At 47.0% G+C, this 25100-nt stretch overlaps 1 protein-coding gene across 1 annotated transcript in view; it reads right to left on the reverse strand.

The window, feature by feature from the left end:
* LOC144139057 (uncharacterized) overlaps nucleotides 1–25100 on the reverse strand; it is a 58318-nt gene that overhangs the window by 12702 nt on the left and 20516 nt on the right. The window contains exon 3 of the mRNA XM_077671569.1: nucleotides 20539–21156. Within this exon, the coding sequence (XP_077527695.1) occupies nucleotides 20539–21156 (618 nt within the window). The remainder of the gene's footprint in view (nucleotides 1–20538; nucleotides 21157–25100) is intronic.

Here is a 25100-nt window from a genome sequence, read left to right on the forward strand (position 1 = left end):
TTTTATGTAAGCACTGAATGACACACCAGTTTATTTACGTGTTCCGTCGTAGCAGTATAGTCATCGTCATATCCATCTATCTTCCGCATGCATGACTGGCTGACCCGGATCGTTTTGTCCGCAGGCTTTCCCTTTCCCATTCCTCCAAGAGTGGAACGCGTCGGCACGCGCTAGAACCGGCTTCGCGAGCTGGGCGTGTGCGAGCTGTCTTGTGCTCTTCCTTGTGCCGCGGACGCACGTGACTGTTTCCTTCGTATTTTTGCGAGTGCCACGCGCAAACCAGGACGATGCCGGACGCTCATCGCAAAACGCGTGCGCGGTAAACGGCGGGAGTAACTATAACATCATGTTTTCTGATGATGCCGCACACATTACGGCCAGCTAGCAACAACAGCTCTGCTGTTAAAAGGTTGTCCGGAGTGTTCGTATGGCGGCGGATTGGCCAGCGAAGCTGTTTTGATTTCATTGGACTGCGCACATTTATGAAAAAACACGATTGGCTCGGGATATCCTAGTTTTGGGCAAAATAAAGCTGTCATCATTGACTCGGGCGTGGTCCAAAGCAGTGCACGAAACAGCTGCGCCTTGTCGGCCGACGCTGTCCACGTGTTTGGCAGCGGGAGCAGCTGGCTGTGTCACGTTCGACGCCCTTCTCCCCCGCATTTCCGCAGCTCCTGCGCCACGCCCTCCACCCCATTTAGCGGCTATACGGCAGCATCAAACCCCGACGCCACACTCTCCTGCGCCTTGGCTGCTGCCGCCTCCTCCCTGTGGCTGCAATTAGCGCCTACGCCTCTCCCACCCCTCTGTCGCACCTTTAAATTGGTTAGTTGGATAAGGAACGAGAATGGCGCGTACCCACTCTGGGGGATAGGCCAAGTCTTATTGTGGTTTCACTGTTTAAGAAGTTTATCAATTAGTTTCAAACGAAGGGGAAATAGGGTGATGCTAACAATTTTAGAACAAAAAAAAATTCAATACTACTGTAGCAACACGTGTTTCAATAAACGATTAAAAATTGGTTGATGCGATTGATTAACTAGGCAAGCGACCTGTTTCGGCAATAAATGAGTGAAGAGCGCGACAAACATTCCCGTTGCACCAACCAAGCCCGACTGCTCCAAATGACAATAAATTAGGCACCGACAAGGCGAGACCCAAGTACCGGAGGGGAACCTTCAGGTAACGATTTCGGAGGGAGGAGAACCGCCGGCAAGACAACAGGAAGTGGTCAAGTGTTTCCTCCTCTTGACAGAAGCCGCAGATGGCTGATGGCGCTATGCGTGCGCGGTGTAGATAAAAATTCAAATTATATGTTCAGCATCGAAAACAAGTCAGTGTGACCTCGCACAGTCGAGAATGCACAAAGTCACACTTCCAATAGTACCGGAGATGCTCAATGTCAGGGCAGCCAGCGATGCGGTCTGGTGGGAAGCTGTACAGCGAACTGTACCTTTGAAACCTAGTTGCAGCAACATAGGCTATCGGGGGCACAGTATCAACAAGAGGAACATTCAGTGCTACTCCTGCAAGGTAATCAGCGGTTTCGTTAAGTACAACACCTCTGTGCCCTGGGACCCAGACAAGACGGATTTCCCTGACATGTGCCAGCATAAGCATCGACAGCGATTGGCGAAGTGGAGAAACGGTTGGTGAAGATAAAGCGGAGCAGACCGAAAAAGAATCCGTCACAATGATCACCTGGGAATGCTCTTCGCTTAGCTTTCGAAGAGCGAGCGCGATTCCCAAAAATTCTGCCAAATATATTGACGTGAAATTTGGAGGACGAAGAGGAAATGCCCAGTCAAGCGCAGGTGAAAAGACACCTACCAGCTTTTTTGTGTCGAACAGAAGCATCTGTGGCTATAACTACAAGTGTCGGGAACTTCTAGGGAGTTTGCTAAAAGGCCAGATATCGTTCTCTCCGGCATGGCATTAAAGGGGAAAATGTTGACGAAATCAACGTCAACCATTGCAGTGCGATAGTCAAATGTAGGTACAGATAATATGTTGATATTTAAAGGGGCGAGCAAGGTCTGGACGAACACCACCTGTGGACGAGTGTACATGGGCCATGACTGGGCAAAAGAGGACGCTGGGGAGTGTACAAAAAACATTTGTGATCGTGATATAGGCAATTCCATTGCACGAAGCTTCTACTGTCAACACCTTGAAGCGAGAAATCAGAAGAAGGATTCGAGGCTCCCAGTAAAATACCCGAATGGAGACGTACCTTGGCAATCCCAAAGACAATCACAAAGCTTGCCTTTCTAAAGTGATCCATGGTCGGAGCATGTAGAACGGGTAACTAGAAATTCTTGCTGCTTAAATCCCTGTAGGTTTCCAGAAAGGTACTGGCATGTGAATGTCTTGCAAGACACATGTTGGGTAGATATTTGTGCTAGGATAATATGAAGCAGGCCGGCTTTAAGAAAAGAAAAAACAGAGAAAACACAGAATTCAATAAGCTTTGGTTGTGTTTTGACGAGAGCTAGCCAGCGTGTTTCATAAGTGCAGTTGCAAAGGGTGAAAAAATGAATAGATCTTCTACAGCTTCAACCCAGTGAATTAGCAAAGAATTGTGGTGCTTTATAAACGTAGGTTTACAGAGCACAACAATTATAAGGAGCTAGGAAAATCATTCCAAGCCTTGCTTTGTAAGATTACAGTCAACATGTTGGGACAAAATTAGACTATTAAGAATTACTTAGAGTCTGGCTACCCAGGAAACGTGCACTTGTTTAGATCTATTAATACACAATTTCATGTTCATGCATGGCACTGTGTACGAAAGTTACTAGGGTCTGCATGGACTGATCTCTTGGGTTGTTACCTCCACAGCTTTTACTGAATCATGCGCAGTATTCTTCGAAAAACATGAAATGAAGGAAAGAATATTTAGTAGGCAGCTCATTTATAAGAATATAAGACATACTGTTCTTAAAACTTAGCTTGGTGGGGGCATACCTCGGCAAAGTTGGCGCGGCTCACTCAAACTCACTCACAATTTTTTTTTTCGAATCACCACTCACTCAAACTCAGACTCAATGCTGAGCAGCACATCTGCGCTCCCTCAAACTCAAACTCACATTGAGCGCAAAACTCAGAACTCACTCGGACTCACAACTCAAAATGTACTCAGAACTCAAAATGTACTCAAACTCAAAATGTACTCAAACTCAATATGGACTCAAAACTCAAAATGTACTCAAACTCAAAGTGTACTCAAACTCAAAATGGACTCAAAACTCAAAATGTACTCAAACTCAAAATGGACTCAAAACTCAAAATGGACTCAAAACTCAAAATGTACTCAAACTCAAAGTGAACTCAAAACTCAAAATGTACTCAAAACTCAAAATGTACTCAAACTCAAAATGTACTCAAAACTCAAAATGTACTCAAAATTCAAAATGTACTAAACTCAAAATGGACTCAAAACTCAAAATGTACTCAAAACTCAAAATGAACTCAGAACTCAAAATGGGCTGAGAACTCAAAATGTATTCAGAACTCAAATGGCCTCACAGAGATTGAGACAGTGAGAGAGTGAGAGTGAGAGTGTGAAAGTGAGAGTGTGAGAGTGAGAGTGAGTGTGAAAGTGTGAGTGTGTGGGAATGAGAGTGTGAGTGAGAGTGTGAGTGAGAGTGAGAGGGAGTGAGAGTGAGTGAGAGTGTGAGTGAGAGTGTGAGTGTGAGTGAGTGTACGAGTGTGCTTGTGAGTGAGAGTGTGAGTGTGAGTGAGAGTAAGAGTAAGAGTAAGAGTGAGAGTGTGAGTGAGAGTGAGAGTGAGAGCGTTAGTGAGAGTAAGAGTGTGAGTGAGAGTGACAGTGAGAGTGTGAGTGAGAGTGTTGATTGATTGATTGTAGGGTTTAACGCGCCGACGCAACGCAGGCGATGAGGCGCGCCGTAGTGGAGGGCTCCGGATTAATTTTGACCACCTGGGGATCTTTAACGGGCGCCGAAATCTCGAACACACGGGCGTTTTTGCTTTTCGCCTCCATCAGAAAAGCGGTCGCCGCGGCCGGGAATCGAACCCGCGACCTCGTGCTCAGCAGCGCCACGCCTTAGCCACTGAGCCACCGCGGCGGGTGAGTGAAAGTGTGAGTGAGAGTGTGAGTGAGTGAGTGAGTGTGAGTGAGTGAGTGAGCGTGGGAGTGTGAGTGTGAGTGTGTACCTTTTGCTTTATACCTTTTGCTATATCCTCATAATTATAACCCGAAAGCATTTTTATATTTGTCCCACGTGATCCCCCTCGACGAGACCTTTAATTTGATACCCCACACACCCTAGCAGGGTCATATGGAATTCATACCAGTCAAAATAACCATGACTCTCATGTCTGTAACCAGGACGCATTATTTAGGTGTCCGACGTGATTCCCCTAACTGGAACCTTCAATTTGACGCCCCACTGCTTCAGCGGCCTCACCTTGAATTTAACCCAATCTATGATTCATAATGACTATCTTATGATTCGAACTACGAAGCCTTTTTTTATTTGTACCACGTGATTACCCTCGTCAAGACTGTAAATTTGATACCCTACACGCCCTAGCGGGGTCACTTTGAATTTTACCCCAATATAAGACTCGCCATGGCTATCTAATGGTTATAACCAGGAAGCATTTTTGTATTTCTCCCACGTGATTCCGCTCATCAAGACCATTAATTTGATATCCATCACATCTTAGCGGAATCAATTTGAAATTAAACCAATCAATGACTAACCATGACTATCTCATGATATAGCCCTACCACATTTTTGTCCCACGTGATTTCCCTTATCTGAACCTTTAATTTGATGCACCGGGCACCCAGTGGCATCATTGTAAATTTTAACCTACTTTATGACCCATTTTGACTATCTCATGATAATAATCAGGAAGCACGTGATTACCCTCATCGAGACCTTTAATTTGATACGCCACACGCCCTAGCATCGTGAACTTGAATTTTAACCGAATCTATGACTTACCATGACTACGTCATGATATATCCATAACTTATTTTGGTCCCGAATGATTCCCCACATCGAGACCTTGAATTTGATTCCCCACATGCTCTCGCAGCATCATTTTGAATTTTAACCCAATCTATGACTCATTATGACTGCCTGATGACTACAATCACGAAGCATTTTTTTATTTACCCCGCTTGATTCCGTTAATCCGGACCTTTCATTTGATACCTTACACGCCTTAGCCTCATCAGTTTCACTTTTCACCCAATCTAATGTGGTCATTATTCTGTCTTAAGGGGCGCTGCCCAGACAATTCAGCTAATTCATTTGAAACAGCAGAAAGGACAGCCCCCGCCCCCATTTCCCCCCGGCTCTCACCTCTTCCTTTGCGACCCCTAGTATATCAAGCCGTTAACAGTAGCAGGCGAACAACCAGCACGCCAGCGCCGCCATGTGCTTCCCCACCACCCTTTCCCACGCTCTTAGTGGATCCGTCAGGAGGAAAAGTTAAGACAAGCCTTTTTTATGACCTCACCAGTCAATTATCACTCACGCAACCAGCCGCGAAAATTAGGTATACAGCAAGTGCTTATGGCCATGAAAATTCAACAAGAAACTAAAAAAAATCAGACACCCCCTCCCTCCCAACCGATCATGCAGATCGCGATTGGTGCCGTACCCTCAGGTAACCTGAATTCCGAGCCCACAGTGACGCATGAAACTTAACAGCCAACCATAGCTGCCTGCTAGGCTACTCATATGTACTCAAACTCAAAATGTACTCAAAACTCGTATGTACTCAGAACTCAAAATGCACTCAAAACTCAAAATGTACTCAGAACTCAAAATGGACTCAAACTCAAAATGGACTCAGAACTCAAAATGGACTCAAACTCAAAATGTACTCAGAACTCAAAATGGACTCAAACTCAAAGTGTACTCAGAACTCAAAATGGACTCAAACTCAAAATGCACTCAGAACTCAAAATGGTCTCAAACTCAAAATATACTCAGAACTCAAAATGGACTCAAACTAAAAATCTACTCAGAACTCAAAATGGACTCAGAACTCACTAGGTGTCAGGCGTACTCAAACTTAATCGGACTCAAACTCAGTCGGGATCACTCGGCTAAAACTCACTCAAGCTCAAACTCACCATGCCACACTAGCCTCGCTCTCACTCAAACTCAAACTCACGCGTGAGTCTTAGTCCAAATGAGTCTGAGTGAGTGGACTCATGAGTGAGTTCGCCGACCTTTGGGTGGGGGTAAATGAATTGGTCGGTTCCTCATTTTTTAAAAAGAAATTACCTCAATAGATATTTGAGAAAGGTGCTGAGCTGCAAAAATAAGGAGGTCGTGTCCAGCCTGGCCAAGCTAGACCTAACCAGTCAATCCATGCACATGGAAGGGCACTCGTAAAAACTTATGCGGAATTTAGGAGCACTAAATGTATTTAATGTCAACACAAACACCAATCCAAAGTAGCAGCACATGGGCTGAGGTGTTGCACTAGTGAACACGAGGCAGCAGGTTTCCTGGGCATACCAGTTTTTGTGAAGGAGGCGGAAAACACAGCTGTCCGTGAGTAAGTGATCTTGCTGTTGATTGAACACTTCGAGGTGGTATAAGTTTATCATTGCCCTCCACCATGGTATGCCTCATATTCATGGTACTGCTTCAGAACATTATACTACAAATTTATCTTTTTGGTCTTAACACTAGCAACATTTAAATGAAACATCTTTGACATTGTATAACTGTTCTTAAATAATTATTCATTTTATAATGGGCACAATAGCAGTATTGTCGTAAAAAAGAACTGCAGCTAAATTATAAATCTTAATTGTTGTATGCTAGTGACGTGTTGCAAGAAAATCGAAAATGTAATAATGATGATGATATCTGGATTTCATTTGCTCAAGGCCAGCTAAGGGCAAAGAGCGCCAAACAAAACTGATTTCATGACAGCGATGTGAAAGTAAAAGTAGAGGGTTTCAGTAAACATACACAAACTAAAACAAGCTAATGAAGATGATTGGTGTAAAGGGCCAGGTTGTCATGATGCATGATAAGAGATGAGATGTAAAAAATTGACATCGGTGAGAAACTTAAAAACAAGCTTGGTGGAAAACATGGGCTCGTCTCCTAGAAAGTACAATGGGTGAAACGGAACGTGTTGTCTGTATAGTTGTGGGAAGTGTTTGCGTCGTGTTGTGTCAAGTGCCTTGCATTGGATGAGTACGTGGATTACGGATAGGCCCTCTCCACACCTGCTGCACATGGGTCTTGGAGATCCAGTAAGCAAGTGCGAGTGTGTTGCGTGTGTGTGGCCTATCCGTAACCTTGCTAGGGTCACTTGGGTGTGTCTGTTGTGTGAGTCAGTTGTGTATCGTCCCAAGTGTGGCTTTATTACATGTAGCTTGTTGTCTGACTGTTCACTCCAGTGTGTTTGCCATGTTTTACGTAGGTGTTGTCTGATGACTGGCTTCATGTGAGTGTACGGTACTGTTGCTATGTCTAGAGTGTTTCTCAGTGCAGCAGCAGCGGCCATTTCATCAGCAAACTCATTGCCCGCGATGCCAGCGTGGCCTGGAACCCAGCAGATGGTAATATTCAGACCTGACGCATACGCCGACATCAAAGATTTAAAAACCAGATTGACAATGTAATTTTTGGAAGACCTTTGGGATGATAATGTACGCATGACGCTTAGTGAATCCGTGAAAATGATGGAGTTTGCGATATTATGTTCATTGATGTGATTTAAAACAAGGAGTATACAATATGCCTCCGCTGTAAAAATGCTAGAATTCACATTCATGGTTTTACAAGCACTGAAATTGGGTCCGTGTGCAGCACAAGACAACGCAATGGATGTTTTTGAAGCATCAGTAAAAAATTTTGTTGCCCCATATTTCGCCTGGAGATACATGAAATGCTGCAAAACGGCAGTTGTGGGCACCGTGTTTTTCTTAAAATGCGTAAACGACAAATCACACAATACAGGCCGAAGATGCCATGGGGCTATAGAATCAATGAGAGATGTTGTAAAAGTGTCTAAAAACGAGACAGAAAGTTCAGAGGCTTTCTCCCTTGCCCTGAGCGAGAAAGGCGCAGAAATAGATGGACGATTTAAAAACAGTTGGGATGTAGATGTACCGTTCATTATAGACTTAATGGGATGGTGAGACATTGATGAAACTTTAAAAGCATATAGCAAATCGACATACTCGCGCTGGTACCCCAGGCACCATCTGTCATACTCGACGTGCAGACTTTGCACGGGGCTAGTCCGGAAAGCACCAGACGCACGTCGAAGGCCCAAGTGCTGCAGTGGGTCGAGCATTTTCAAAGCAGTTTCCCTTCCTGAACCATACAAAACACTCCCATAGTCTAACCTCGAGCCTACCAGGCTGGTAAACACTCGCAGCAGAAGTTGTTTGTCAGCACCGTACGAGTGATGCGACAAGACCTTTAGAATATTCAGTGTTTTAATACATTTTTGTTTTAGTTGTTTGATATGAGGGATAAAGGAAAGTTTTTCATCAAGGACTATAACTAGGAACTTGTGTTCTTTTTTGACCGGTATCGAGACACCATTCAGTTTGATGTCTGGATCTGGCCTGATCCCACGCCTTTTGGAGAACACAACACAAGTGCTCTTAACTGGGTTTAGCTTAAAACCGTTCTGATCAGCCCAGCCAGCTAGCTTATTAACACCAAGCTGGACTTGGCGTTCGCAAATTGACATATTACACGACTTAAAAGATATTTGGACATCATCTACATACATTATACAGGATATGGTTCGTGGCAACGCCTTTCGAAGTGAGTTCATCTTGACTATGAACAACGTACAACTCAAAACGCCACCTTGAGGCACACTATTTTCCTACACAAAAACATTTGAAAGGGCAGTACCAACTCTTACACGAAAGGTTCGTTCTGCCAGGTAGCTATAAAGAATGTTAAACAGATTGCCCGAAACACTGAATGATTTCAGGTCGCTAAGTATCCCGTATCGCCAAGCAGTGTCGTAGGCTTTCTCAAGATAAAAAAATACCGTAGCACAAAGCTGTTTGTGGACAAAGGCATCCTTTATATACGACTCAAGGGCGGCGAGTTGGTCGTTTGTGGATCGCCCCACCCTGAAGCCGGCCTGGCAGCTCTCGAGAAGACCATTGTATTCTAAGAAGTACACGAGTCTCCTGTTAATCATCTTCTCGAGAAGCTTGCACAGGCAGCTTGTGAGGGCGATGGGTCGGTAACTGGCGGGAGAGGACGGGTCCTTACCCTCCTTCAGGAACGCCACTACAATGGCCTCCCTCCAAGATTTCGGATTGTGCGACGAAAGCCATTTGTTGTTGTATAAGTGTAGGAGTGTTTAAAGAGTATCTGGGTGTAGGTGTTGTATCATTGTGTATGTAATCTGATCTTCGCCTGGAGCTGAAGGTTTACATGTGCTCAGGGCAGCCTTCAGCTCATAGAGAGTAAATTCAGAGTTGTAACCAGATTTTGACCTGTTATTATCATGTAAGGACTTCTTTTCACAAGCGGTTTTATGTATCAGGAAAGTGTTTATGTAGTGTGAAGAGCTGGAAACGTGTTGAAAGTGTTGTGCAAGTGTGTTAGCCTGGTCTTCCAGTGTGTCCCCTGTTGTACTAACCAGGGGCAGGCTGTGTGTCTGTTGTCCTTTTAGTTTTCGTATTCGTGTCCAGACTTTGTGTGTGTCTGTGTATGAGTTAATAGATGTAAGGAAGGTGCGCCAACTCTCTCGTTTTGCCTCACGGCGCACACGTTTTCCAAACGCCTTGGCCCGTTTGAACAAAATAAGGTTGCCCGACGTGGGGTACCATCGAAGGATACCCCATGCCTTGTTCTGGGCCTCTCGCGCCCGCCTACAGTCCTCATTCCACCACGGCCTCCTCTCACTGCGCGGGGCACCAGAGGCGTGGGGGATGGACTTCTCGGCGGCGTCGAGGATATGCACCGTGAGGAGTTGGGTAGCTTCTTCAACGTGTAGGTGTTCAATGGATGTGTGGTGTAGTTTAGATGTTTCTGTAAATGTACTCCAGTTCGCTCTATCTTCATTGAACCTGTTATGGGAAGATGGACTGCTCGGGCCTTTACCTAAGTATGTTAATGTGGTTGGGAAGTGGTCACTACCATATGGGTTAGTGCCAACGTCCCATTCTAGAGATGGAAAGAGTACTGCAGAGCCAATCGCTAAATCGAGGTGTGAATAACTGTTGTGTCCTATATTATGGTATGTAGGCTTGTTTGTATTGAATAGACATGCTCCCGAAGATGTTAGATATTTTTCGATAAGGCGACCTCGGGCATCTGTGCGAGCAGAGCCCCAAAAGAGTAATGTGCGTTGAGGTCGCCTAAAAGGATGAAAGGTGTGGGTAGCTGATCTACAAGGCCCTCGAAATCCGAGCTCAAGAGCTGGAAATCAGGAGGGATGTAAACTGAGCATAGAGTTATTAGCCTATTGAAAATTATGGCACGAATGGCAACAGCCTCAAAGACGGTCTGTAACAGGATAGAATGATACGCCATGGAATTTCGGGCAATGATGGCCACACCCCCTGAAGATGTACCACCACCAACTCTGTCCTTCCTAAATACCTGGTAACTATTCAAAAAGTTTGTATGTCTGGAATTTAGGTGTGTTTCTTGTATACACATGACACTTGGCTGATTGGAATGCAGTAACTCATAAACATCATCAAGATTTTTAAGAAGGCCTCTGCAGTTCCATTGCATGATATTTTCTCTTCCCATTATTGAAGTTTAGATCTACTGGAGTATGTGTGTGTTTACGTGTCGGCTTTCGGGGCTTGTACTCTTGGAAGGGGCTTTTTCATTTTCTCTACTGACCTGGACGCCGGAGCCCGTTCCTTCCGCTGTGGTGCATGCCGGAACGGCTCGACGTCTAGGTCGTCATCTGAGGGCAAGGGGGTGCCCAGTGGACTAGGCCCCCCAGACTTGGACTGGGCACCCTTTGCGGTGCCCTTCGTTTTGGCCGCGACCGCCGAGGGCGTCAGGAGCGCCCCGGGTGGCACAGGCGGTGCGGCGGAGGTGGGAACTGCTGCGGTTTCCTCCAGCTCCATCTCCTCCAGGCCCTCGCAGGCGCTTCGGGGTGATGGAGAGGAGGAAACAGTGGGTGCAGCAGCATCCCCACGAGACGTGGTTGCCACCACAGCCGCTGCTGGCTCAGCGAGCGGTGCGGAGGCGGGTTGGGCTGCCTGAGGTAACCCAGAGGGGAGCGGGGGCGGGACCAAGTCCGACTGGCGGTACTGGGTCCCCGCCGAAACAAGACGCCGCTCCGCCCCCGGCGAGCTGCGTCGGCGTACCTCCCCAGGGGGAAAGAGGCGAACCTCTTTCGCGCCTCAGGGAAGGAGATGTTCTCGGTTACTTTTACATGGATTATCTTCTTCTCCTGGTGAAACTTCTCACAGCTGCAGGACCATGCCGCGTGCGGCCCCTGACAGTTTCGCAGGTGAAGGTGGTGGAGTCACACTTTTCAGTGGGGTGGTCGTGTGCGGCGCATTTTGCGCAGGTCTGTTTGCCGCGGCAAGAAGTTGTAGCGTGCGCGAACCGCTGGCACTTGTAGCAGCGGCGCGGGTTAGGTATGTATGGACGTACACCACACCTAATGAAACCAGCATTGATGTGCTCAGGAAGTTTTGAACTGCTGAATGTTAAGATTACGTGCTCTGTTGGTATTTCTACATTGTCGCGACGGATGGTGATTCTCCTGACAGCTGTTACGCCCTGATCCTTCAGGCCTTCCAGAAGGTCGGCCTCTGTTTCACTTAGCAGATCTGGCTGAGATATCACCCCCTGCGAGCTGTTGAGGCTGCGGTGGGGTGTGACAGTGATGTCCAGATCTGCCATGCGGGTTTGGGTCAGGAGGTTTGTGGCTTGCTGCTGCGTCTTGACTTCAACCAACACTTCGCCTGTTCGTAGTTTTTTTGCCTCGAAAGATTTGCCAATTATTCCTTCAAGGAACTTGGAGACGAGGAATACAGATTGGGAGGAGACGGGTTTGGATTTGTCTATTGATTCAAGTACCAAAAAACGGGGATAGTTGTCATGTTTCGGAACGTTGATAGTTGGTAGGGGTGGAAAGGAAACTTCGGTGCGGCCCCTTTTCGGGGGCCGATCACGTTTAAGGGGGGGTTTTGAAAATGCCATATGATACATTGGAAAGCAGGGAGACGGGGGTTCTTTCTCCTTTGACCTTACCCTGGTAGTCCAAGAGGTCCCGGAGCTCCCTGCCTGGTAGACAGGCAGGGAGCCCATCGGCCGGAGCTTGACCAAGGCTCCGACGGTCACCGTTTACGGCTTCTACCCTTCACCTTTAAACACCTCGCCACGGTTGGACACGGCTTATGTTGAGAGCTCGGGGTCCGCGGTGTCGCTGCTCACCGACACCATGAATACTCAAGGTGCCCCGTGTGGGGCGAAAATGTAATAGTTATATTCGTTCGCTCACCAGCTGTACAAGTTGTACCTGTCCCATGAACCTTCAAATGCTGATTAGTCTCATGGCCAACACATGAGCCATACATGCCCTTCTGTTCCCAAAAGGACTAAGCAAATACACAACCTCCAAGAAAACACATCAGGCATTGGGAAGAAACATTTAAAATTGACTCACTTTATTTGATGGACAACCAGTACATTTTGCTTTTATAGCCCACAAAAGACCATTGCCAGCACTGCTTTAGGGCTTAAGAACTTTTCTGCAGTTGGCTTTGGCAACAAGCAGAATGCACCATTATGTACTGGAAACACATATGACAAGCCACAGCTTTGACCAGCCCATTGGTTGCACTGGGTGTTAAGAGATAAAAAGGAAGAACCACGCCGAATGCTTTAATGTATGCATGTTGATCAAACATTAATTCAGAGTGTACAAAAACATCCCTTCCAGCATGTTCGGCTGATCAACCCATTTGTGACAGCCTTATCGAAGTGAAGGCAAGAACGAGTGCGTGGCAAGATTTCAATGTGGGCTTTAAGAACTGTAGGTTGTCTGTAGGCTGTCTGCAGTCATAATTACTATTGTGCGCCAAACACCCTAGTACACAGAGTGCAGTGAACTTCAGAAATGAAAGTAGTCATAAGTAATTTTTATCGTATGTTGACCATTGCGAATCCTAGTAAACCGTTACAAGCACCTGGCATGCTGGCAAGAGAGAGGTAGAGAGAGTAAAATATTTTTGAAAAGAGAAGAGGCCAGCCTGAGAAACTGAACTTGGGCCTGCTACTTAAATCCCGCTGGGGCAAGAAAGGTACTGAATACTGAGGGTATGAAAAATGACAGTGAAATCAACCAATGAACTTTGTAAACTTAAAGCATGCATAACATGCCATGGGGCGCAGAAACAGAGTAATCATTGTATAATTCGCATAACATATTTACCGACCATAAAAAAAAGTTTCGCAGTCTGTGAAATTTCACCACCTAGACCCAAAAGTCCAGACAGGACAAGCAGCGATTTGACAGCTCGATCTTGCTTCTTCGCGTCAGCCCACGTGCGCAAAATCTTTCGTTCAGACAGAGGGTAAGCATTCAAGCGTAGTACGGCTGCTTCAAGGTCTTTTCCCCCACTAGTCAAACACTATGCAAATGATCAATTGTCTCTGTACAGCCTTACACAGAAGGCAGTCTGGGCTGTCCTCGCGTCCGTTTGTGTGCAGATACTTAGGTCAATGCTACTTCAAGCCGCAGCCTGTGTAGCAAGGTTTCATTGACTTCTGTGAAGTTGAGGGCCATGGGCGAGCCAGAACCTTTGTTCGGGATCAGTCCTGGGGAGCTGTTCCTGTCAATTTTGTGGGTCAGACCAATGCAAGGCAGTAGTTTGTGCATGGGCTGTGTAGAGTATTGCGTTGCTATCTTGTCTTACGATGGGTGTAGCCAAAAGAGGGTATATCCTTTAGCAGGCACAAGGCATTTCCTTCCCAGAAAATTAGCTCTATAATTGTAATTACACTAGCTAGTTTCGAATAATTCTTGCAAACAAAGAGCACGACTACGAAGTGTAACAAAGGGAAGAGACAGCAACGACTTCCAACTAGTGCCTTGTTTGAAACCTATGACCCATATAAATACCACATGCGCTTTATAACATCAACATAGCAAAAACAGCACAACACCATGCTGCAACTTTTCTGCTACAACCCCCATGAGCACTGCCAGCTTTCAGGTTCGCAACCTCGTTAAACTCAGTTTTCCCTTGAGAACATGATTTTAGCGCTAAAGACGACAGACACACTTTACTGGTGCTTGCATCTGACAAACACCAGCAAACATCAGTTAATTTGAAATGATACGGGGTAAACTTGGAAGCTGGCACAAGTCAGTGGGATGGGAGTGGCAACAAAAAATCTGTGCACGGTACAGCCCCTGTTGCGGCATTTTTCAGCATGGCGACAGTTGTCACACCACCCTTGTTAACCTATATTCGAATCTCCTGATACTATGGAGAGACTTGTTGCATCGGTGGCACACTGGAATTACCACTGTGTCGAACCATGGAGCCTGCCAGTTGCCATTCGAAGTATGCGAGTTTTTTTCTGGCGACTGTTTCTTGCTGCTTCCTGCTGGCACAACCATTCCATTCCACGCAGACAAACAAAATGCGCGCAGGCCGCATGCATTAGGCATGTGTTTCCGTTGTTGTGTAGGAAGCAGGTTTGCCAACGGGTACCAGTCGGCTGCGCAGTATCACCTAGTGTATGCTTAGATGCAGATACCTAGCGGGTCCGCCTTGGTTCATTCCACAGAGGCAAAAGCAACGCTTTCTCATGTTTCTCTGATGGTGCTTTTCAATGGTGTCAACTATGCATTGCACTAAACAAATAGACAGAGAAATATTTTATGGATTTGCGAGCAGAAGGATGCTAGGGCTTCTACCCTGTGAGAGCGGTTCTTAGTCCAAGTGCACTGAAACCAACAAGCGCCATCAAAGTCGCCCACCCCGGTCTTTCACTACAGTCTTCACCATCACTAGAGTTAAATCTGGATTTTTGAAATTATTAGTAACGATTAATTATTAACAGTGACTCTTCACGGCTAGTCAGTGAGTGGAAGTGGTTTGGTTTGTTGGGTAAAAATCAGAACAGACTGCTTTCACCATATGTTGTGAAGTGGGCGTGACAGTGACCCTGGTTCGTCAGTGAGCAGAAGTGGTTTTGCCAGTTGAGTAAAAATCAAGCATGACTGCGTTGAGGGGCAGACGAAGAGTGTGGAGCACGTCAGACATACTTTTAGCCTCTGCGATCAGTGTACATGCTTTGTGCCATTGAGAAATTTAGCAGGTATATCCCGTGCATTACGTTTTTTGCAAGTTTGTCCAACATATCTTTAGACGCAGCGTTAAATCATCAATTCCTTTTAAAAGCAACACGAAGCCAGCAGGTGAGAAAGAAAGAGGTATGTTAGTAATACTAAAGGAAATTCAGGCTATTAGCAATGGTTCAGAACGACATGTAAACAATCTTTGCGAGCATGCACAGTAGTTGACGAAATACTGCAGGGTAACAGTAGCACATGCACACGTGATTGCAAAGAGGGTTATGGCAGGTACAGGTAAATGTGTAAGGCTGATTTAGTGCTAATATGCTGCATGCACACGTAAATAAAAATACCCTGCAAAAATGCAAAAAAATGAACAAGGCAAATGAGGTTAAAACAAATAGAAACAGCAACTACGCAGATTCACCTAGATGGTATGCTTAGAATGTAGATATAACAGTTCGACACAGCACGTAGCACCTGTTATGGCTGAAGCCACTGACGCCTCACCTAGCCTGTCATAAATGGGCACAATCACGTACGTTTGGCGACATCGTAAATTTTGGAGCACACGAACACAACACACACGGAAAATGCCACAGTAACTCACGACAGATATCCGGCGCATTTTTTTGGCCACGCTTGTAACGACAGGGATCACGGCAAGTTGAAGCGCACGAAGGAGAACTCGCTGTCACTGCGACGCACCATTGCTAACTGATGGGGCTCTAGATTATTATTTGCCTCGCGTTGTGATACCGACACAACACCGTGTATAACGATGACTGTGATGATAGCATCGATGACTGCGGCGCCAGCAGCTTCACACAAACAATAAACCTCTGGAAAACTACGACCCACCACACACATCGGTCACGTTTCGAAGGCAACACGGTGCTTCGTAGATTAGTGCACATTTTGGGGCAACATTTGGTTCTGATACGCACGTATTTGATATGAAAATATTGCGCTCTGCGCAAGCGCTGACCAGCACTTCGCGTTGCTGCCACGAATAGTCATCGGACCTTGAAGACTGTGAATTACTGTAGAAGATACAAGCGCGGAGACAGGCTTGGAGCTGAACACCTCATATGAAACGAAAACACAGCGCAGCACCGCACCACTCGTGAGCGATTCCACACAACGCTGACGCTCGTACATTCTTGCTTGCCTCGGCACCGCGCGAAGCCGGAATATTTGAAACAGGCCAACGGAACAAACTCGGAACAGACGTACCACGGAACAGACAAGCCCGTACTAGAGTGAACTCTACGAGTACGCATGCCAGTACGGGGCCAAAATTCACTCTTCGATCGAATTCAGCCTCTTCTCCATGCCGCTCGTCCGTAGGTCATCCGTAAAACCCGTTGAGAAGCTATAAAAAGTGCTTTGTTTACACAACTTCTTCTACGCGAGTGTCAAGACCAAAAACAAACTCGAGTTTCGCAGATAAAAATATAATGCAAACATCTACAAAGCATGTCTATGACGCCACGGTGACTAGGTGACGTCATATTAAAAAACAATTAACTCAGGCTAAAAATAAATCTTGCTATTGTAATAATAATGTGTCACTGTCGAAAATATATGCAACACTATTGAAATAATTGCAGTGTAATGCAATTACGCAATCTTTTTGTTGACGTACGTCACTTCCGTGGGGCGCAGCAGCCAGTTCGGGGGGAATCGGCTCGGAAGCCCCGGGTTGCAGCAGACGCAGCCTTTCTTTCCTCCATGCTTAGGGAGTGGCGATTGAAGCGCGACTAGGTGAGGAGGAACAAACATTAGTAACAAAAAATTAAGTTTTGTTCAACAATAAAACAGCATTGATATTTTACGAACAATATTTATTTCTGAATCACATTTACTAAGGCACAGTGTGCAAATAGTTTATGAAAATGTTGTTCATTCTCAAAAACGCTTTTTGTAGCGCCCTCTGAAGAATGGCACATGTCCTTTCTCTGTGATGCAGACCTTGTAGTGCTCGGAAAGGCGCTCCTAAAGTTCGTCTGCTAGGAAACGCCCCTCGCGTGTTTTGGTGGTGCGCATTTGCATTCGTTTTCCCTTTATTTATTTATTTATTTATTGGTACCTCAAGGGCCCTTTTGGGGCATTACATGAGGGGTGGGCAGGAAAATAGGCAGGCAAAATACAGTGCAATGATGTAAACAATAAGGGTTACACGTCATGACACAAATCTTGTATCGCAGACCTAAAACGAGTGCTATCAGTAATAACGGCGATGTCGGCAGGAAGATTGTTCCAGTCATGCGCTGTATGAACAAAAAATGAACGTTGAAAAGTTGTAGTGTGAGCGCGTGGTGGGTAAACAGCGTTACGATGGCTGTGGCGCGATGTTTTAGGAGGGGGTAGGATGAACTGATTGTTTGGGGGCAAGGTATAAAAAAACCGGTGATAAAGAGACAGGCGTGCTATCTGTCGACGGGAGGTGAGAGGATGGAGGAGAAGTTGCGATTTTAATGCCGAGATGCTTGAGTGATACGAATAATCTGAAAGGATGAATCTGGCTGCGCGGTTTTGAACGGATTCAAGGACGTTACAGAGGTTTGCTTGGTGCGGGTCGTAGATGGCGTTGCCGTAATCGAGTTTGGAAAGAACGAGTGTTTTGTATGCAAGTAATTTAACAGACGATGGTGCTAAGGAAAGGTTTCGACATAAATAACCGAGAACACGATTAGCTGCGTTAGTAATTTGACTGATATGGTAGGACCAAGTTAAATCGTGACTGATGTGGATGCCTAAGTACTTGACTGATGTACAGGAGGGTACTGCAGTATTGTTTAGGTAATAGGATTGGGGTGCATAATTAGAACGACGGTGAAAAGAAATCAAAGATGTTTTACTGACGTTAAGTGACATGAGCCATTTCCTGCACCACTCTTGAACAGCAAGAAGATCGTGTTGAAGGGCAGTCTCATCTGAAGAGTCGGTTATTGGCCGGTATACAACACAATCATCCGCAAAAAGGCGGATATTAGAAGAGACAACGTCGGGCAGGTCATTAATATAGATTAAAAAAAGAAGGGGCCCAAGCACGGTGTTTTGGGGGACACCCGAGAGAACTGGGGACAGGGCGGACGAGTGCGAGTTGGCATAAACAAACTGTTGACGATGCGCAAGAAAACAGTGAATCCAGTTTAACGTGGACGGATGTAACTTCAGACGAGATAGCTTAAATATTAGTCGAGAATGGGGGACTTTATCGAAGGCTTTCTCGAAATCTAAGAAAAGGGCGTCAACTGGAATGTTGCGGTCAAGATGCGAATGAAGGTTGTGAAGGAATAGAGCAAGTTGAGTGTCGCAGGATAGGCCTTTGCGGAAACCATGCTGGTTGGGATTAAAAAAGTTTGACGACGATAGAAAATTGGCAACATGGGAGTAAATAATATGTTCCATGATTTTTGAGCATACACACGTAATAGAGATTGGACGGTAATTAAGGGGGGATGATCGGTTTCCTTTTTTGAAGACAGGAGTGATTTTGCCAATTAACCAGTCTAATGGAACAATGCCGGTGTCCAATGACTGTTGAAATATGAGGCACAAGATACTTGACGATGAATATTTGGTGTTTTTGAGCACTTTAGCATTAATACCATCGATTCCAGTAGAGGAAGAATTACTGAGTGAGTCTATAACCTTAACAATGCCAGTAGTGTTGAAAGTAATGCTAGTGTCGGAAGGGTGTAAAAAATCGGGCACATCAGGGAGATCGTTGGCAGGCTCGTTAGTAAATACTGAACAGAAAGCTGTGTTTAAGATATCGGCTACCCTTGCTTCGGGGATGGGGCACCCGGTGCGGTCGAGTAAGGAGATAAGGTTAGATTGGTCTGGGTTTATGGTCTTCCAAAATCGTTTAGGGTCAGTTTGTAACATTGTAGGCAATGTGTTAGAGTAGAACTTGCGTTTAGTTTCGGTAATTAGTGTGTCATATTCTTTAGCAGCAGCGTAATATTTTTGCCAGGCAGAATACAACCTAGTAGATTTTGCAGAGCGAAACAGGCGTTTTTTCTTGTTATTCATGCGTTTTAAAGCGACGTTAAACCAAGGAGAGCGAAGACGTTCAGTTATGGTGGTAGTTGGTATATAAAGATTGATTAAGCGGTGCATTTCATTCTTAAATATTTCCCAGTTAGATTCGACAGAGCGGCTGGAAAAACTATTGGCGAAGTTTTCAGCGAAAGTCTCAAGCTCTCGGTTCATGCTCAGATAATCGCCACGGTTGTAAAGGGTAATGGTTTTCTTTTTCTTTTTGGGTATCTGAAGACTGCACTGAAAGGTTGCGTGTAAGACTGCGTGGTCACTAAGCCCTTGGAGATAACACAGAGGTGAAAAGCGATCAGGATCTGTGGTAAGGATTAAGTCGAGAATGTTGGCTGAATGATCAGTAATTCGCGTGGGATTCGTGACGATTTGGGACAACCCGAAAGTAAGACATGTGTCAACAAACTGAGATGCAACGTTACTGGATGATAACGCAGGGGCGAGGTCTGACCAGTCGATAGTAGGGAAATTGAAATCGCCAAAAAGTAGAATGAGAGCGTTCTGGTGAGTAGCTTTGATTGCGAACAAGGCGTCATGAAACGAAGCCGCAAAAGAGCTGTCGCTGTTAGGAGGGCGATAGCACACACCAATCAGCACGGGAGGAAAACAGGCGTTGCAACAAATCCAGACCATTTCAAGTGATGTTGACAAGTTAACTGCGCTGCATTGTAACTGCCGATTAGCTGCTATTAGCACGCCACCACCGCGCACATTACTGGTTCTATCCTTGCGAAATATGTCAAAATCTTTGAGCGGTGGAAGCACTTCGGTATCGAGTATCGACGGGTTCAACCAAGTTTCTGTGAGCATGATAATGTTACTGGAAGATGAATTCGATAGGTCACATAAGGAATCACGCTTTGGAATTAGGCTACGTATGTTAGTAAACAGGAATGATAAGGGGAAATGACTGGGCTGAGAAGGGCACTTTCTAGGTTTATCTGGTTGCTATGGGGTCAGTTCGATAACAGTTTCGGAAGTCTGATCAAAAACGAAGGTTTTGCCATCACAAGTAAGTTTGTCGAATTTAGGTTTAAACTGCATATTGCGGGCCTTTCCAAATTCGATCAGGTTCCTTCGAGCAAGGCGAACTTTCGGGGAGAAGTCTTCCGCTATGCTGTAATCAGTTTCTTTAAGTTGACTACGCAACGAGAGGATACTTTGTTTGTCTTTGAAGTGCGAGAATTTAACGATTACCGGACGGGGCCGGTCCTGGCGAAAGGAACCTAGCCTGTGGGCACGTTCGATATTACGCGGCGGAATGGTCAAGTTAAGGTGTTCGGCGCAAAGGTTAAGAACAAGCTTTTCGGATGCCTCCCAAGTTTCATTTTTTGCGTCCTTTAAGCCGTAAAAGATCAGGTTGGAACGCCTTGACCTATTTTCAGCGTCATCTACACGCGCAGACAATTCCGAAATCTGGGAAACACACGCTTGGGTTGTCGACTCGACGGCTCGAATTTGTGTTTTAACTGTTGTAATGGAAGCGCAGTCCGATTCGATGTTTTCTAATCGAGCTTTCAAGTCACCAAATGTTTTTTCGTGGTTTGCCAATGTTGTGCGAATGGACTGGAGTTGCTCGAGCATGGCATTCTGCCCTGACTGCAGGTCTTTCAATGCGCTGAGCACGTCGGGAGGAAGAGGGACAGGTTTCGAAGGACCGGGGTTTGACTCCACGTCACCGGCAAGCAAGAGAAGAAGCTTAAACGTCATACGGCAGCAATCACACAAAATGTCAAGAAAACACTGTGGGCTCGGCAGCACAAGCAGAGAACGACGACTAGTACGCTTAGCAAAAATGCTATAAGAGTTGGTTACCTGCACAAAAAACGGAGGATCGTGAGTGCGATCCATCGATGCTGTGCTGCCAAGCCCACTGAAGGGCGCGCGATTCCATGTCGGCCTTAAGTAGGGTCTTTGCGCGGGAGGGGGTGGTCCAGATGATCTGGTTCCGATGCTTGCGATAAAGGGCCAACAGAGCGGCGGATAAGGCTGCCGGGGACGATTGTGATTCTCGGAGAGAGCGATGCGCTGCAGTGGAACCGATGCGCCGTCCGGGATGCGCCAGGCGATCAGGATCCGAGCAGTCTCTCCATGAAATCCAGGATGCAAGCCGTGGGCAGCATCCGTTCCAGTAGAAGGGCCAAAAGGGAGATCCAGGAGTACAGGGCACAACAGACAGAAGAGCTGCACAAAAAACGGAGGATCGTGAGTGCGATCCATCGATGCTGTGCTGCCAAGCCCACTGAAGGGCGCGCGATTCCATGTCGGCCTTAAGTAGGGTCTTTGCGCGGGAGGGAGTGGTCCAGATGATCTGGTTCCGATGCTTGCGATAAAGGGCCAACAGAGCGGCGGATAAGGCTGCCGGGGACGATTGTGATTCTCGGAGAGAGCGATGCGCTGCAGTGGAACCGATGCGCCGTCCGGGATGCGCCAGGCGATCAGGATCCGAGCAGTCTCTCCATGAAATCCAGGATGCAAGCCGTGGGCAGCATCCGTTCCAGTAGAAGGGCCAAAAGGGAGATCCAGGAGTACAGGGCACAACAGACAGAAGAGCTGCACAAAAAACGGAGGATCGTGAGTGCGATCCATCGATGCTGTGCTGCCAAGCCCACTGTTAATTTTATGATGATTGTAGGGTTTTAACGCGCCGACGCAACGGAGGCGATGAGGCGCGCTGTAGTGGAGGGCTCCGGATTAATTTTGACCACCTGGGGATCTTTAACGTGCGCCGAAATCTCGCACACACGGGCGTTTTTGCTTTTCGCCTCCATCAGAAAAGCGGCCGCCGCGGCCGGGAATCGAACCCGCGACCTCGTGCTCAGCAGCGCATCGCCTTAGCCACTGAGCCACCGCGGCGGGTCCTTGTTAATTTTCTGTGCACTTAAAGGGGCCCTGAAAGGCGTTTTGAGCACACTAAATTGACTAGCGCAATCGTTAGAGTGGGTCGTCAGCATCATCTGTGCCAAGTATTACTCTTTTACGCGCAGCGGAAAGCTCACACTTTTGTTGCAAAGTTTGTCGCTTTTTTCTCACCCTTTCCTTCGTGTTTTTGGACGCCGCCATCTTCACATGTCTACATCATCGATTCCCAGATGTTAGTCATGAGCTAGACATCCTGCTATTGGGCGGCTTTTTCACGCACTTCCGGCAAAGAGATGAGTCGTCTGCTCAGCGTCGGCTCGCCGGCTGATCTGCCAGCGGAGTGCGGGAGTGCTTGGACATTTTACAAAACGAAACAAGTGTAAACAAACGCTTAACCGTTTGTATTGAATCCAACAGGGCCCATAACACGACATGAATATTCTCTTACTTGAGTACGTTCCATAAAGAAAGCGTTGAAGCCCCGTGGCACTTCTTTCTTGCAATCGCAGAGAACGCCCTGAGCCGAATGCCAGGGTTTGACGCATACATTTTATTCACCTTCCAAACAATCCTGAGATGCGTTTCGAACGAACACAACGTCACAACATGCGTTGCAAGTCCGAACCGCGATTGACAGACGATGGGTTGCCTCCTCCTGCCCCTCGTAAATTCGGCACTCACCTCGCGCGCGGTTTGCGGGGACGAACAGCAAGTCACTTAACTCTGGCGCACAAGCCGAGATGGCTTTTAGCCACGCACACTGCACATACCCCATGCGAGGTTGAGTCGTACGCCGCTTGAGAAAGATAATCCACTATCCACCCGCAGAAGCACAACGTCGCATTTCATCGCGAAACAAAGGCGTCCACAACACACACACCATCGCCTCCTGTAATGCCAAACGCATCTCGCACTTCCAAATGGGAGTGAGTAGTATGCCTGCAGTGCCCATATGCCGCGAGGTGGGGCCCCAAGCTGAACCGGGATCACGCAACCGTAACTGACTTCTAGAGCGGTTTGTGCCTTGTTGCCAGGACAACCGATGTTTGATATTGTGAAAGAAATGGTGCTCGCTCCAGCGCGAGGAAGCTCAGAGCCGTGGCGGAGCACGTTTTCCCAACGTTGCCGCTCTCCACCACGCGTCGCCCCAAGCTGAACTGGCGTTTTGTGCACGGGTTCAGTATCACTTTAAAATGACTTTTTCCGCATGCCGCCGGCAGGAATTACCACCGCCACAAAAGAAGACACGGCACCAGCGGGGCCACATCTGATACGGCGCTTTTTGGATAAACAGTGCGCTGTGCATCCAAGGGAGCGATCGCAGGATCCTCCCCGTGCGGCTGCGAGTTCGCCGCCGATAAAAAGCCACGCGCCGCCGATACGAACTTCAGCAACGTACACCGCGAGGGGCAAGGCCAGGCCGCCGCACACATGGGGCCAGATTTTGCGTTCGCTTTTCCAGCCTTGAGCGGTGTGCGGGATTCATGGTGTCAACAAAGCTTGCCCGTAGCAGACGGCTGTGTGAGCAGCGCAATAGCGGAAGTACGTCACCGCCGAGGAGCTCAGCATCATGGGAGGGAAGGCTGGCTCGCCGTCAACATCGGAGAGTAAGTTGAAAAGAGGAGGAAACGCGGCGCGGCGATAATGCGCGGTTTTTGATTTACGATTTCTCAGCTAATACTCATCGCTTCAACAAAATTCTTGCGGGAGGAGATTGCTAATATATTGCTTTATTTGGTTACATGTACATCCACGCATCGGCGGAAGGTATTTCAGGACCCCTTTAATTTTTGCTGTGCGTGGAGCTGCGAGGTGCGTTGTATCGTCGGTGAACACGTTTAGTACCGTGCCCGGCGGGCACGGCGGGCACGGGGGGGGGGGGGGGGGGGACAGGGGGGGGGGGGTACGTGCCCGGTTCGCGGTTTGCCACCCACTGCAATCAAAATAAACAACTGATTTTATAAACACCGAGGCGAATCATACGACAGTATGCTTAAGTACAGTCGGGATCAATTTGAAGGTTATCGCGGGAGCGTCGACCGACCGCGACGACAGCGCCGTTACGTGACACTTTTTAGCATTAGCCACAACGAGATTGTGCTGGGTTTGCTACTCTCTTGGCTGTTCCATGCAGTGTGCGCACTACCGCCCGAAACAATAACGGCCACGCTCGTTTCTTTTTTCTTTATTCCTTTCTCCCGTCATCGATATACTTCCCACTGATACGCAGCCTTCTCCGGGCTACTATGTCAGCATGCCGGAGCATTGTAGCATAAAAATACAGTAATTTGCTTCCGCAATGTCGAGGTATCTTCGGTGTTATCAAATCGCCGAGAAACGAAACGCAGATACGTCATCCAAAAAGGAACGAATAAAAGGAATGCGGAAGTCGACCCTTGCAGAAGGGGGTGAGCGAATTCTATGCAACAGCCAAAAGGTGAGGGAGGGTAGCATAATCTCGTCTTTGCGAAGGAAAAAAAAGTGCCACGGAACGGCGCTGTCGTCTTGCTTGGTCGGTGCTCCCGCGATAACCTTCAAATTGATCCTGACTGTACGTTTCTCTAGTCACGAGTCTGTACTAGTTAAGCTGGCGTTGACTTGAAGCACACACGCCAAGGGCTCAGTAACTTGCGTCAGATGGCAATGACATGAGCCCTCAGCGATCAGAGGCCTGCTAAAGCTATTTTGAACTCAAATTTTCGCGCTAATCCCACCACAATGACGTCACTTTCTGACCAGATCTTGCGTCACATCCTGTTCATTTTTTGTTACGCCGGAAGTGTTCCCTCCTCACACAGATGGCGCTAAGCCCCATGAGCAGCTTAAGAGCCGCCATTTTCTGAACTTATGGGCTTCTATGGAAGCTTCGCTACCAGTTACATTTACCTTGGTAGCGA

This window comes from Haemaphysalis longicornis, unplaced genomic scaffold (assembly GCF_048455015.1).
Source record: "Haemaphysalis longicornis isolate Haplotype H1 unplaced genomic scaffold, Haemaphysalis longicornis Haplotype H1 scaffold_1, whole genome shotgun sequence".
NCBI lineage: Eukaryota > Metazoa > Arthropoda > Arachnida > Ixodida > Ixodidae > Haemaphysalis > Haemaphysalis longicornis.